The sequence below is a fragment of the Asterias rubens genome (assembly GCF_902459465.1).
Source record: "Asterias rubens chromosome 8 unlocalized genomic scaffold, eAstRub1.3 super_scaffold_89, whole genome shotgun sequence".
Lineage (NCBI taxonomy): Eukaryota > Metazoa > Echinodermata > Asteroidea > Forcipulatida > Asteriidae > Asterias > Asterias rubens.
In genome coordinates, this window is record NW_022985693.1 from 1,283,993 (window position 1) to 1,299,603 (window position 15,611).

At 36.3% G+C, this 15,611-nt stretch overlaps 2 protein-coding genes across 7 annotated transcripts in view; both read left to right on the forward strand.

Annotated features, from left to right (window-relative positions):
• LOC117305535 (IgGFc-binding protein-like) overlaps positions 1-5,629 on the forward strand; it is a 110,216-nt gene extending 104,587 nt beyond the window's left edge. For both annotated transcript variants that reach the window (XM_033790411.1, XM_033790412.1), the window contains exons 103-106: positions 1,985-2,185; positions 2,654-2,803; positions 3,466-3,688; positions 4,007-5,629. In XM_033790411.1, the coding sequence (XP_033646302.1) occupies positions 1,985-2,185; positions 2,654-2,803; positions 3,466-3,688; positions 4,007-4,299 (867 nt within the window). In that variant the 3' untranslated portion in view covers positions 4,300-5,629. The remainder of the gene's footprint in view (positions 1-1,984; positions 2,186-2,653; positions 2,804-3,465; positions 3,689-4,006) is intronic.
• Positions 5,630-6,059: 430 nt separating this feature from the next.
• LOC117305536 (protein furry homolog-like) overlaps positions 6,060-15,611 on the forward strand; it is a 55,651-nt gene continuing 46,099 nt past the window's right edge. For all 5 annotated transcript variants that reach the window (XM_033790413.1, XM_033790415.1, XM_033790417.1 and 2 more), the window contains exons 1-5: positions 6,060-6,941; positions 11,143-11,381; positions 11,730-11,947; positions 13,533-13,586; positions 13,971-14,104. In XM_033790413.1, coding sequence (XP_033646304.1) covers positions 11,303-11,381; positions 11,730-11,947; positions 13,533-13,586; positions 13,971-14,104 — 485 coding nt within the window. In that variant the 5' untranslated portion in view covers positions 6,060-6,941; positions 11,143-11,302. The remainder of the gene's footprint in view (positions 6,942-11,142; positions 11,382-11,729; positions 11,948-13,532; positions 13,587-13,970; positions 14,105-15,611) is intronic.

A 15,611-nucleotide genomic window follows, 5' to 3' on the forward strand; every position in this document is an offset into this window, starting at 1 on the left:
TGATTTCACCTGTGTCTTTAAGACTCGGGTATACATGATAGTTTGATCAGGAAACAGAGCGATTAGGAAACGCCTTTAGAACTGTAGTCAGCATGATTCGGCTAAGCATTAAATAAGTAAGAATACCATGCTAGCTTGATTTCACCTGTGTCTTTGAGACTCAGTTGTACATGATAGTTTGATCAGGGAACAGAGCGATTAGGAAACCCCTACAGGACTGTAGTCAGCATTATTCGGCTAAGCATTAAATAAATAAGAATACCATGCTAGCTTGATTTCACCTGTGTCTTTAAGACTCGGGTATACATTATAGTTTGATCAGAGAACAGAGCGATTAGGAAATCCCTTTAGGTCTGTAGTCAGCATGATTCGGCTAAGCATTAAATAAATAAGAATACCATGCTAGCTTGATTTCACCTGTGTCTTTAAGACTCGGGTATACATGATAGTTTGATCAGAGAACAGAGCGATTAGGAAACGCCTTTAGACCCTGTATTCAGCACGATTCGGCTAAGCATTAAATAAGTAAGAATACCATGCTAGCTTGATTTCACCAGTGTCTTTGAGACTCGGGTATACATGATAGTTTGATCAGGAAACAGAGCGATTAGGAAACCCCTTTAGGTCTGTAGTCAGCATGATTCGGCTAAGCATTAAATAAATAAGAATACCATGCTAGCTTGATTTCACCTGTGTCTTTGAGACTCAGGTATACATGATAGTTTGATCAGGAAACAGAGCGATTAGGAAACCCCTTTAGGTCTGTAGTCAGCACTGGTTAAGCATTAAATAAATAAGAATACCATGCTAGCTTGATTTCACCAGTGTCTTTGAGACTCAGATGTACATGATAGTTTGATCAGAGAACAGAGCGATTAGGAAACGCCTTTAGGACTGAAGCCAGCATGATTCGGCTAAGCATTAAATAAGTAAGAATACCATGCTAGCTTGATTTCACCTGTGTCTTTGAGACTCAGTTGTACATGATAATTTGATCAGGAAACAGAGCGATTAGGAAACCCCTTTAGGTCTGTAGTCAGCATGATTCGGCTAAGCATTAAATAAATAAGAATACCATGCTAGCTTGATTTCACCTGTGTCTTTAAGACTCGGGTATACATTATAGTTTGATCAGAGAACAGAGCGATTAGGAAACGCCTTTAGGACTGAAGCCAGCATGATTCGGCTAAGCATTAAATAAGTAAGAATACCATGCTAGCTTGATTTCACCTGTGTCTTTGAGACTCAGGTATACATGATAGTATGATCAGAGAACAGAGCGATTAGGAAACCCCTTTAGAACTGTATTCAGCACGATTTGGCTAAGCATTACTCAATACGAATTGCATGCTAGCTTGATTTCACCTGTGTCTTTAAGACTCGGATATACGTAGATCGGAGTTCAGCCAGGTTAGTGCTTAAGTTTAACCAACGAAGACGTAGATGATAGCATGCTCTTGTGATTAGATGCACGTACTAGCTTTCAAGGATTAGCCAGTGATTGCATGTCAACCAAGCAGGATAGAGGGAGAATAAATGTAGGTATGATATTAAATTGAAAGAAAACAGTTTTTAGTTTTAAGAGCAGTTAGTAGTTGTTCCTAGTAGAATATAATTACTCTTCAAGTGTACATGATGTGAGCTTGATAAAAGATGTTTATGACTAGGCTGGTACAATGTTTCAGTTAAATCAAATTTGACTAACTATGGTATTTGATTGTGGTATTATAAAGACACTTCTTATGAGAGCTATTGATCTGCAATGTGTCACTCGTCTTTACTACATACTTGCATGTCATTCGCTGCTTAGGGTTATCTTTATGAAGGGAATTTATTATCAGAATGTTTGTACACTTAAAAACAACACTTTTTTCTACTTTTTCTTCCAATCATTATTTTTTCAATAATGTTTCTTATCATATTTCTTTTAGCTTTTGAGTTGACCAAGAATAGTACAGGTGTTTTGTATTATTGTTTTTGATAGGAAGCGACCAAACCCATCGCATGTGAAACAAACTCTGATTGTCATGAATCTGCCATGTGCCTACCAGCTGCAGATACAATCTGTGTAGTAGAACCCTGTGAAGGATTCTTCTGTGATAGAGGAACCATTTTTACAGACTGTGATGAAAATCCTCTATGTGCTGAAATTGCTGTCTCTGCCAATCCTGCTTCAATGCCACAAGTATGTCCACATTTAGTACTTACTAAATCTCTATTTCAAATCAACTCTTTAAAGGCACTGGACACATTTGTTATCTTAAAACTTTGATGACCAATGAGCTTAACAAATTTAAGACGGGCTCCACAGCAGACACTCTGGTTGACGAGGCGGCGGCCCGCTCGTCCATCCCTCCAAAGAAACAGCCGGCAAAATCTTCAATGGTGTTGCGCAGTCATAGTCGTCAAGGCGCCAGTGGCGTACGACGTTGATTGATTGAGCTTAAATATTTACAGATTTGTTATTTTATGTATATGTTGGGTTACACCAAGTGAGACTACTGGTCTTTGATAATTACCAAACATGTTCAGTGCCTTTAATCCTTATAAGCAAACTGAAGCTGCATGTGGTTTTGGTTGTAAGATTACTCTGATGAGAATAGCCAAGAAGTGTACTGTTAATTACCTCTAAAAGCTGACATTGTTTTTACAGGGTACCACGGTAACAGAGCTATGTGACAACCTATTGAATAATCTCAATATGGCAACTGAAGGATGCGTCACATTTGAATGTGCTTTGAGTAACAGCAATGGCCGTAAGAAAAGGGCAGCATCTGAGGATATTGTTGTAGATCTATTCTTGGTAAGGCATGTGTGTGTATGTGTGTGTGTTTGAGTGGTCCTCCCAACTAGGCAATAACAGTGTGAGGAGACAGTCACTGTATGGTCATAACCGGGTTGGTGGCTGGCGGCTGTTTATGGACAGAGCCGAACGTGAGGTCCACTAACCAAGGCAATTACCATGCAGTGAGGCCCGCTCATTGCACTGTTAGTGCTATTTAAAAAAATACCTTTAAAAAAAAAACAGTAGTAAACTTTGATTTTTTTTTTTTTTTCCACATATTTTTGTATTTGTTTCGATCGTGTTGAAGGGCCATTATTCTTGCTGTTTAATTGTTGCAAGGGACAACATCTCTTAAACACATTTAGCTGTTAATGCATGTTTGCGAGAAAAGGACTAGGAGCATTGGAAGTTACACACAATAAATAAAAATACTTTAGTTGGTTTTTGACTCTGTACTATACAATAAAAGTTTAAAAAACTAAGAAAGCAGTTGATTAAAATAATTCTGAACCAGCACAGTTTATATAGAACTTGTACAAACTTTTAAGGTTGAATAAAACTCTATACATACAAACAAAAAACAAAAAAACAAACAAACGGATCATAGGGATCTGACGATGTCTTGATCTATATATGTTGAACTTCTAGAGTTTTGTTTCTGTGAATTAATTTTGAAACAGGAAATTGATTCAAGTTCTGATGGTGCAACACCAACCTCTGCCCCTGGTGATCTTCAACCTGTTGATGTTATAGCTCTATCACTGGTGGAGGAACTCAAGCTACATATATCAGATGGCTCATTGTCTGTCAACATCACTGATATTATGTACACGGGTCCTAAAGCAAACACACAGGCTCCACCCACAACCACCGACAAATCAGTCAAGAAAGAAAAAGTAGAGAGTAAGTATAGTTTCTTATTTTAAAACTTCCTCAAACTTCATTTGCAAATCACAAATTAAAGATCACTGATATTTTCAAACCTTGAGTGAAACGAATTCTAACCTTAAATGCTGAATGATTTACTCTTAATGAAGTTTGATATGCTTTAATTTTTTTTTTTTAATTTGTATTTTATTACATTAACTGTATGAAATGCTATATTTAGTTTGTGGTACACCATGTGTATACCTTGATACCTCATCATGCAATGCCTCAGTATAAAATTCTCTTTGAAATACTTAATTTAAAAGTTTGTTGTTGATTGCATTTTTTGAGCAGCTGTTGATTCCACGATGCCAATCTCCTCCATCATGATCATCGCAGCAGGTTGCTCTGCCTTCACAATCTTTGTTGTCATTGTCATGATCACAACATGGTGTCGTTTCCACAGACATCGCACCGCCAAGAAAACCATGACATTTGAGCATCCTTCAGAGGAAGCTCATACCAATGAGTTGTTTGAGATGTCTCCTTCTTTTCAACAACGACCCTTTGCTCGTGCTGTTCCATTAAATGATGGCACTGGCTTTGATGGCAATGTGTATGGATTAAAGTATGATACGGAATCTTAGTTCAATAATAAGCAAGTTGTGTATCTCTGAGTGTTAGACACATCATATCATTTATACAAGTGTCTGTCACATTATTTTTCAGTATAGTTATAACTTCCCGAATTACAGTATGGAATTAAAAGGGATTTTTAATATTTACAATCTTACTGAGTTCAAACTATATAAACAATTAATTACCAGTCAGTTTCCCTTTTGGTTTGATATCTGAAAAGAAAAGTGATATCCCCTTAAGGTGATCCCTTTGCTACCGCTTCCCAGGTTGTACCGTAAACGTGGTTTGATCCCTGGCTTCATGGCAAATAACGGTTGTATGGCTTCTGACTGGCATCCATAAACAAAGATATTCTTTGGAATTTAATTAACAGCTCGGTTGGTAGAGTGCCGGCACATTAATCCGGAGGTTGTTGGTTCGAATCCTGTACAAGTCAATTTTTCTTTGTTGAACCGAAAATTAAACCAACATAAATTAATAACCAACATAAATTAATAAAACCAAATACTCAACTTGCTTATGAACAACATTTTATTATGTTATGTTTGTAGGATTGTCAACCCAAGTTGTTTATTGTTTATATTTCTTAGTACATCACCAGTTTCCAACAAACAATGCCTTTTCAGAGATTTATGTCTGGTAATTAAGAACAAACGTTTTATTTAGTGTAGCTCATGTTATTAATATGTACTCGTTTATCTTCCAAAACAAAATTTCACACATTCATCTTCACTATCACAGCATGGAGTTCTAGTTTCCCTAATTGGTAGAAATTGGATTTCTTTGAGGGTTAGATGTCGTCATGCTGTTTTTAGAAAGTTCTCAATTAAATGATTTAAATTCATATTATTTGTAAGAAATTGAAATCTATATCAATATGTTTTTTAATTGTTAATTTAAACAAGTAGGAAATTAAAAATGATATCAAAATTTTTACTTGTATTTGGTGTGGGATTAATTAATAATTTATGGATAGAATTACAGGAATCAACAATAAATAATTGTTTAGTGGGATAAGTAATTGACCGAAAAAATTATCATGGTTAAACTGCAGTGTTTTACTTATTCACTTCAAGTTAATTTTTTTTACACGAGGTAGTTTAATGGTAAATTTTATTCTTGTCAAGATGTTTAAGTAGTTAATACTGTGGATCAATCACTTTAAAAAAAAAATTGTTTTTGTGAATTTAAATTTGTAAAGCTGTTTCTGTTTTCGATAATAAGTTAGCTTGAGTAAATTAGCTTGCATTAACCATCAATTAGACCCGTATATTGTGATGTGGCATAAATATGCATCACTTCTTTGTCCTTTGTTTAAAAGTTGGTATTTTTGGCAAATCTGTTTCTTTTATGTGAGTGTTTTTACTGTGTCTGCATTCTTCTGTCCAAAGTTTTGGTAAAAATTACCCAGATCCTAACCAAACAACCCCGAACTATAATAATAATAATAATATCGAAGTCTTATACAGCGCACGTATCTACCAAACAAGGTACTCAAGGCGCTGAGTATATACAAACTTTCAGACAGATAGGTTATTGCAGTGATGCATTCTGAGACCCAATTATTTAGCACCTTATAAGGGTTTACAAGGTGCTACGGCGCATTAAGCAGCCACAACCAGGAACACCAGGGCGAACCCCTTCTCTTTTCGATAAGTGCACTGGGTTCTTTTACATGCAGTACACAACACATGGGACCAACGGCTTTACGTCCCATCCGAAGGACGAAGCAATGGTTAAGTGTCTTGCTCAAGGACACAGTGTCACGGCTGGGGATTCGAACCCACACTCTGCTGATCAGAAACACCAGAGTTTAACCGCTCGGCCACGACACTATCCACCTCCTCAACATAAACTTTCCCTATCCCAAAGCCTGCCCCGATTTTAACACAACTCGCCCCCCAAAAATCAAATTATGTATAAATAGCACACTGCATCATGGCATAATGTTTGCGTAAAATACCCGGCTGTCATTGAGTCCATGCAGCCCATAAGTTCAAACTGCATGCAAACTTTAAAACAAATAAATGGCATCAGTGGGACAGGGGAAGTCTTTTAAAATGACGGTCCAAAATCATTTGGCTATTTTTCCAGGTTTGTTTATTATTGTTTATTATTATCCCATGGTCCCCCAACCCCTAGTTATATTAGCCAGCCTGATACCAAAATGCATTTTTATTGCCCTAAGTATTAATTTATAATTAAGAAAAAATATATTTCTTAACTTTTGAATTGTTTAGACCAACTTTGGAAAAGTTTCCACATGGCGCCACCACTTTTTCATTCGATACAGAATAACACAGTATCTTATCCACCTCAATGAGATATCCCTTTTTGTAAAATTGAGTGAAAAAGTGGTAGCGCCATACGGAAAGTTATCCCCAACTTTTTCCAACAAAAAGATCACCAGTCATAATGTGATTGTTGGTAAATAATAGCAGTATGTGTATCTAAATGTGACATTTTTTTTTTTACTCCAACCCCATGTCAATTGTGTTGTCATAATATATAGAACAAAATTTCAACCTGGACTTTGTGAGTTTAAAATTTACATGTACTAACTACTGCACCTTTAAGGCAATTAGGCAAACTGTTCCTTTAAGGTTATCCAAGATGGCGGCGGAGGGGACGGACGTCGCACCAGTCGGAGGTTAGTACAAACTTGTATGTATTTAGTTTCTTTTTAAGTTGAACCTGACCACTTACTACGTTTTTTTACCAAGTTAATGACCTTGCTGTCTTTTGATAAGAAACAGTTTCAATTCAAGCTTCACTTTTACTTATTTTTAGGCGATATCTGTGGCTATAGTTTCCGATAAAACTCCCATGTCCCTCCCGAGGCCTTTCTTATTTTAACACTGTACGAGCGTAAGGGTTATCCGTGTTATTCCGACATCAGTTGCTTTGCTGTTCAAATTGAACATTTCCTGTGTTTTTAAATGTCAAACCGTATACATAAATGCGGCGACTTCAAATAGAATATAGCTAACACAAATAACGAATGGTATTTGTCAGTTTGTGGCACAATATTGTTTACAAATTTAGGGCTATGCTATTATAAAATAATACTAGGCCCCTACTTGCTTTGCTAGTCGTGCTTATGCTAGTAAAAAAAATAATAAAAACTTCAAAGTATTGTTTGTTTGTTGATATTAAAATTCATACATCAATCTGAGATTTTGAGTTGAGTTGAGATATTTTATCAGAGAAAGGGGAAAAGGGTTGCAGTTATTGCAATCTTCTTTAAATACTTTAATCTTGAGAGTAAAATAATTGTAAACTAAAATGATGAACTATCCTGGTGTCATGTGTTTTCAGTAGGATAACAGGAAAACTGTTCACAATCAAAAACTATTTTTTTTTTTTTACAGCTATCCAATTTTTTAACAATAACACTTACACTTAATGGTGTGTTGAAATTTTTAAAGTTTTTGTTTTTCGTTGCGAGAGACAGTCCGCCATTAAAAGTGCTTATGCATGCACGACATTGGAGCAACGTCATATGTTTTCACACCTTTCATTGATTGGTATTTTATTGAATATTCAGAAGCTAGTATGACGTGCAAAATAAATCAAAAATATTATTTAATTACTACTTAACAAATTTAATTACATTTTTGTCCCAATGCATAATGGATACTATATTAGAATCCAGAGATACCATAAGGCATGAAAGTAAAACACCCCCACCCCCCCCCCCCCTTGAAGCGCCCACACTTCATAACAATCCGTTTCCCCCCATTTCAGACCAGTAATGTTTGAATTCAGGAGATAAGAAACCAATCTATGATATTTTCTCTTTAATTTAGACTTAATATTTATTACGCTTATTGGAATTTATTACAGTATGCAGTAAATAAAATAAATAAAAATTTGGTCATTTTCACTAAAAATATTTTAATTTTTTCCCCACATTTGCACACCACAGAATCCCAAATAGTAACCACCTCACGTGATCCATCTAGTGATTAAAGCAGAATGAAACTCAATCTAGCAGATAGTAATTTTGTTTTGAACTTTTGAGGTTGGATGATGTTTCTTTGACTCATTTGAATGTTGGCATAATAATGCACTAGTGATTAGTACCAAAAATCAATCATTTTATAAATGTTTGAGCATAACCAACGACAGGAAACTTTATTCTCAGCATGATTAAGCCTGATGAAAATACAGACCGTGAGTAAACTGCATAGCTTCTGTCACCGGTGCAGCTTGCACAATCTCGCGGTAAACGGGAATCAAAGTTGGGGACCGAAAACATATGAGGGTTGATAACGTATGACGCTACGATACTTCTAAGAAACTAAAAGTAAAAGCCAGAAAAACAGCTAAACATTGAGTACCGAGCAGAAAATTGCATTTTTTTTAAAGATGCTTTTAATTTCACTCAACAAGAAGGCAATGCAAGCATTATGAATGTATATTGAGTGTCTGGGGAAGGTTTTGGTTGTGTAGTACACATGGAACTTCACTTATTGGTGGCTTTTGAATTGAACTATCTTTTACTGTTGAAAATAATACTCTGGAAATGGCATTGCTTGAAGTTCATTTTGTTTAGACGTAAGCAGTGACTGTTGTATAGGGGAACTTGAACATTTTACCATAACTTAAAAGTATGGTTCCATGTCAACTGTGTCTGTGTCCTTGTGACTTCTTAATCATAGTAACATACATCACATGGGAATTCGGACCATTTACTATGAAATTTTAATTTTATTATCCTGAAAAAAATATCAGACCGGTATTCTCAAAAAATAATTTTTTTAAATTATTATTATTTTTATTATTATTTTTTGGGGGCGTGGGTGAACCTGTTTTTAAACCAAAAGTGGAACTCAATTCTTCAACCTTCTGCTCTGAAAACTTCGGCTTGGATTTTCACGCCATGCTATACAATCATGATTGAGTGTATTTTAAACCACATTAAAAGCTTGGCTACTCATGTTCGCCTCAAAGAGGGCGCTATATTGTAAAATGGCTTAAAATAGTGTTTACTAAAAAAAAGTAGAGGAACACACTGCCTTGGATCGGACAAGTTGGTCTTTGAAAAGCGTTTGAAACCATTTGTTATGAAATGCATCTGGTTTGAAAGATGTTTTAAAAGTAGAATAACCATCCTCACAAGTATGACTCGAAATTGCGCGGTTTTCCTTCTGCATCGAAACTAACATGATCAGCCATTTTATGCAGTCAAAATCTTCGCGACGTCAAAGGAAAACCGTGCAAGTTCGAGACATGTTTGTGTGGATCATTATATTCTACTTTTAAATCATTTCATAACAAACGGTATTAAACGCCTTTCAAAGACCAACTCGACCGGGTTATCCACTAATGTTACATAATGTTAAACAATCTTTCCTCCATGGTCATGATCAAGGTTTGTAAATAAAAGGTATGCCTGAGGAACTGACTTGAGAGTCTAGGACCAAATATGTACGCGTAAAAGTACACACTGACACACCCACTCTTCCATAGATAAATATATACTCGAAATGTAGCAAAGTCATTGGATAGTCCTGTATGCTTGTTTTTGAAAGAGCAAGGTCACCGAGGAATTTTCTCCTTAGTAAAGGATACCCTTTTATGAGGAAATTGTTTATTTTTACTGTCAGATCATTTCAAGGGCACCAAGGCATTTGGGAAGTATCAGGCCTGATTGGGTGCTTGTTGAGATAGTCATAACCCTTGATTTTCACAAAAAGGGGGACCCTCTTGGTTCACAAGTTAAAAACACACTCACAAAATACTCCAGGCATGTTAATTCTATTTTTCAAAAATTTATATCATAGCAATTGCTTTTTATAGCCTAAAGTGCCCAATCCAAGGCGTGATCTCCATTTAAGAACAAACTTCTTCAATAGCCTTCTGGGGAAAATTAAAAATAATAAATATTATCTTACTTGGCAATCTAACACTAAATTTTCATTGGCCTAGATACTCATGTGAACTTTAATAAGCAACGAATGGAAAAATGTTGGTTGGGTTCTGTATACCATTCCAACCGAGACAAAAACACATTTTCTATGTATTAAACTTGATTTTAACACTAATAGTAAATGCAACTTTTCAGCAGCTGATCAGCCGACTATTTAATAATTATTTCTTTTTAAAGCAATAGAAAACTGAAAAACACTGTAAAGAGATATGTGTACTAGACAATTTTTTCTATTGTAGCAGTTATCGAGTTGCATTCCGACTGGCAACTTCATAGAGCTGCTTAAAAATACAAATTTGTGCGCTACTTATAATATAGCAGAAAAGTGTAAGCATACTTTACAAGTTAAAGCCATCGGACACTTTTGTTAAACAGTATTGTCTTAGGCTCACTCTTCGTGTATCACAACTTTTATATAAAATAACAATCCTGTGAAAATTTAGGCTCAATTGGTCATCGGAGTCAGGAGAAAATAACTGGAAAACCCACCCTTGTTTCTGCCTGTTTCGCCGTGTCATGACATGTGTTTAAAATAAATCTGTAATTATTGGTATCGAGAATTGATATTGTTTTAATGTTTTCTCAAAAGAGAGCATTACATGGAATAATATTACAAGAGAAGTCTTTCACCATTACCTTCTGTAAACCCTGTAAGTAATTTATAAATCTGTGGACTTTTATTTTGTTTTCTGTTCCGAAAGTGTCCAATGGCTTTAACAAAAAAATTAGGTGGCCAGCTTGCGCATTCACCATGAATGCATTGTTACATATATTAGTTTACTTACAGTTGAGTAGGCACTGGAACATCAGCAGTAGTAACCAAAATAAAATTATTGTCTTTGTTCTTCTTAACTGTTAAGTCCTTAATCAAGAAAACCTGTTGTAACTGTTAAATCTTTTTTGTTTTCCTTTCAAGAATATCAGTTTTTGATTCAGCCGATTGTTGTCATCTAAGATCACAGAGAAACTTGTAATGTTAGCTGAACTAACACAGCACCAACCAGTTCTACAGGAGTCTCTGTAATAAGGATCATCGCTTTCTTAGTCTAGTGCAATAAACATCATCACAACTCAAGATGTCAGAGTCGGGGGCTCATCGACGCAAGAAGAAGGGTAGCATGAGTACCTCTGTGTCACAGAGTGAAAATCTAACAGGTTAGTTTTATACAACTGCAGAACTATACTTAAGTTGGTGCGTGGCAAACAGTTATAAGAGAACATTTGGTGGAGTGCTTGCATATGGTGTGACACTTGTATAAAGTTCCCCTCCACCCCTAAATAAAAAAGAGGAAGTTGATTTGCGTTACCTTATGAAGCAGCTTTTAGAGTTAAATTGTAAAGCACCCTTGCACATATCAGGGTCCAATCTTTACTGGTTTCTTTACCATTTATTTCCTGTACAGAGACAAGGAGTGAAGACACAATGCATTATTTAATGGCCAATTATTCACAACAGCATAAATTTACTTTGAGCTTTTACATATACATTGATGTACAATTCAGGTTCTGTACTCAGCCTAGCAACAAGTACATCATCAGATACACTATCATTACCTTGGATACGTGTGAATGATCCAAGTGTTGAACGTGAGCCGAGTACAACATCTACAATCATGCTAGATACTAACGTCAAACCTGGACAGTACGTCTTACAGAGTCTGTTTGCAGAATTCACGATCCAAGCGGAGAGAAAGATTGAGAAAATCATGGCTGAACCCCTTGTAAGTAGCAAGCTTCAATTAGTAGGAACATCCATGATTACTATGCTCAACTAGAGAGTGCTAACTTGTGCATTTATTTTATAGGAGATGACTTAAAGTTTTCAACTTGACTCAAGGATTATTGACAAAAGTTTAGACAAGTCCCATGTTTGGGACTTGACTCAAGGATGATTGACAAAAGTTTAGACAATGAGGCTATCCTTTTAAGAAATCATGGAGTGAATGTGATCCTTCTTTTGTGTTGTTTTCACATGTATAAGATGAAGATGAATGACAGCAGACCATCCTTTTCACTTGCAAATCAATTTAATTTATACTTAAAGGCAGTGGACACTATTAGTAATTACTCAAAATAATTACTAGCATAAAACCTTTCTTGGTGACGAGTAATAGGGAGAGGTTGATGGTATAAAACATTGTGAGAAACGGCACCCTCTGAAGTGCCATAGTTTTCGAGAAAGAAGTAATTTTCCACGAATTTGATTTTGAGACCTCAGATTTAGAACTTGAGGTCTCGAAATCAACCATCTAAACGCACACACCTTCGTGTGACAAGTGTGTTTTTTTCTTTCATTCATATCTCGCAAGTTCGATGACCGATTCAGCTCAAATTTTCACAGGTTCATTATTTTATGCATATGTTGAGATACACCAACTGTGAAGGCTAGTCTTTGACAATTACCAATAGTGTCCACGGCCTTTAAAGCCATTATACATTTTCGGTACAGAAAACAAAAAAACATTCACAGATTTACAAATAATTTACAGGGTTTACAGAAGGTAATGGTGAAATATTGTTCCATGAAATGCTTTACTTTTTGAGAAAACATTTAAACAATATTAGTTCTCGTTAGCGAGAATTACGGATTCATTTTAAACACATGTCATGACACGGCGACACACGCGGAAACAGGAGTGGGTTTTCCCGTTATTTTCTCCCGACTCCGATGACCGATTGAGCCTAAATTTTCACAGGTTTGTTATTTTATATATAAGTTGTGATACACGAAGTGTGGCACTTGGACAATACTGTTTACCGAAAGTGTATAATGGCTTTAAGAAAAGTACATCTCCACTGATTCCACTGCAGATATTTGTAGTTAAAGTGAGTAAATTTTGATAACAAATTTCCTCTGGTAAAAAAAAAAAGAACACTATGCCGTTATTGAGATAAGGATTCTTCTTATCAACAACACTGACTACGGTGAAAGGTCATCTACGAAGAAAGGTTGCACCGTGACACGAAACTCTAGTTGTACATTATACATATCATAGTTGTGTTATTTTCAGGGCAGGCATAGTCAATCGACTATGCCCCGGGCATAGACACTATGGTGTCATCTTGATAGAAAAAGGGGGGCATAGCTATTTCTATGACTCCATTTCAACCAGTCAGATTAGAGGATTCTATATATAAGGTATATAATTGATGATATTACCTTGCCTTATTGTCTTCTCACTTTGATACTCTATATTGAATTCTGTGATTGTGATTACAATGTCCTCGGCTTTATTTTACATGTCTTTTTTTTTCTTTCTGAAATAAAGACAAAAATTATATAGATGATCTTGGTATGTTTTACAGGACAATCCATTGGCCAAGTCTTTGCAGAGAGGGGAAGATCCTCAGTTTGATCAGGTGAGGCAATTTGTTAATACATCAAGTGTTATATTAAATGACCTACCTTCCGCCCAGGAAGCAGAGCTGAAAAGTCTTGTGAATTCAGAAAAATCTACTTTGCAGCAGTATAATAAGTAGCAAGACATGTTCTCAAAGAGCATAATCTACCCAGATGTAGTTATACACATAGTTTTACCGCAAACCAATATACAATTTTACCGCAAACCAAATATAAAATTTGAAATTACTTTAACAGATGTTCTTTTTACAGATTTTGAGTTCTGTACCTTTCAAATGACTTATTGAATTAATGAAACCATTTAATTTAACTTCACTCGAATATTTATTGAACAGAATATTATTTTGATCTTTCTTTATATCATGATTTGTTTACGGTGGCAGCTTTTGAGTTCACTGAGTGCAGTGGCTGAGCATTGTCTTCCATCGCTTCTTAAGACATTGTTTGATTGGTATGAGCTTCAGAATGAGGATGAAGGAACACAAAGACAAAAAGGAGGATCTGGCAAGTCTAAAGGGTAGGTATTACCAGGCCTCAAAATAACCAACGGCACCCACATCAATTGCTGTGATACCCTTTACAAAGTTCCAATACAAAGTAACATTTTCCTCATAGAAGTGCCCCTTATAAAAGGAAAGTGTATATATCAGAGATGCAACTTTTCCGATTTAAATCGGAAAACAGACTTCTCTTATTTGTTCAAAATCTAAAATGTATAAATCGGATAAAAAATGTCAGATTTTTTCCCCAATTTATGCTTCCAAATTCGCAATTTTTAAATTTGAAAACCCCGAAAATCGCTGTTAAAACCATAGAGAAACTAACACAATCCTGTCTGGTGTCGTCAGCGATCGCGCAAATCACAATGCATGCACCCAGTCTTACTAATTGCTGTCAACTCGCCATCAACTTGATTGTGTCAGTCAATTCGCCATCAACTCTCAACCACGCAGATATGGCAGGCATGGATAAGTTTTAGTCTTGACCCAAGTCGGCACCGATCAATTTACACGTAGCACACCATCCATTATTTATGTCAAGTACAAGAATCCTCAGGAGATCAAAAGAAGGTTTTCAAGATAATTGGTAAGTTGTTGCTCAAACCCAAAACCCCTGTCCTTCCATCCACTTGCAATGACCAGGACTTAGCAAATGAGTTCCAGAAATTCTTTGTCACCAAGATTTCAGACATCCGCTCATCATTTTCATCAGTCCCTCACAACGTGCCGCAGACATTGCCACAACTTCAACCAGAGTGTAGACTATCTGTGTTTGAGCCTGCGACTGTTGCTGAGATTCAAAGGGTTATTATGAAATCTCCTTCAAAATCCTGTGAGCTGGATCCAGTGTCAACATCCATGATAAAGCAGAACATCAATATTTTTGTACCCTACATCACTAAGCTTGTAAACGAATCCCTCAGTTCCGGTTGTTTCCCCGATAGCCTCAAAGTTTCCTACATCAGGCCGCTCATCAAGAAACCAAACCTGGACAAGGAGATATTCCAAAACTACAGACCGGTTGCAAACTTAAAATATCTTGGAAAAGTCATCAAACGAGTAGTTTCATCACGTATTTCTGATCACATTCATACTTTCAACCTGTCCGACGTGTTCCAGTCAGCATACAAGCCTTTCCATGGGACTGAGGCTGCACTAGTCCGTGTGAGCAACGATATTCTCTCTGCAATGGACAATGGTAACGTTACAGCACTAGTCCTGCTAGACTTGAGTGCTGCTTTTTACACTGTCGATCACAACATCCTTCTCTCTCGGCTCCAGAATCACCTTGGCATAGAGGACACAGCCCTAGCATGGTGCAAATCGTATCTCTACAATAGAACTCAGCATGTATGTATTGGCACCGCGATATCCGACCCTGTTGACCCAGAGAGGGGAAGATCCTCAGTTTGATCAGGTGAGGTCAAGTACAAGAATCCTCAGGAGATCAAAAGAAGGTTTTCAAGATAATTGGTAAGTTGTTGCTCAAACCCAAAACCCCTGTCCTTCCATCCACTTGCAATG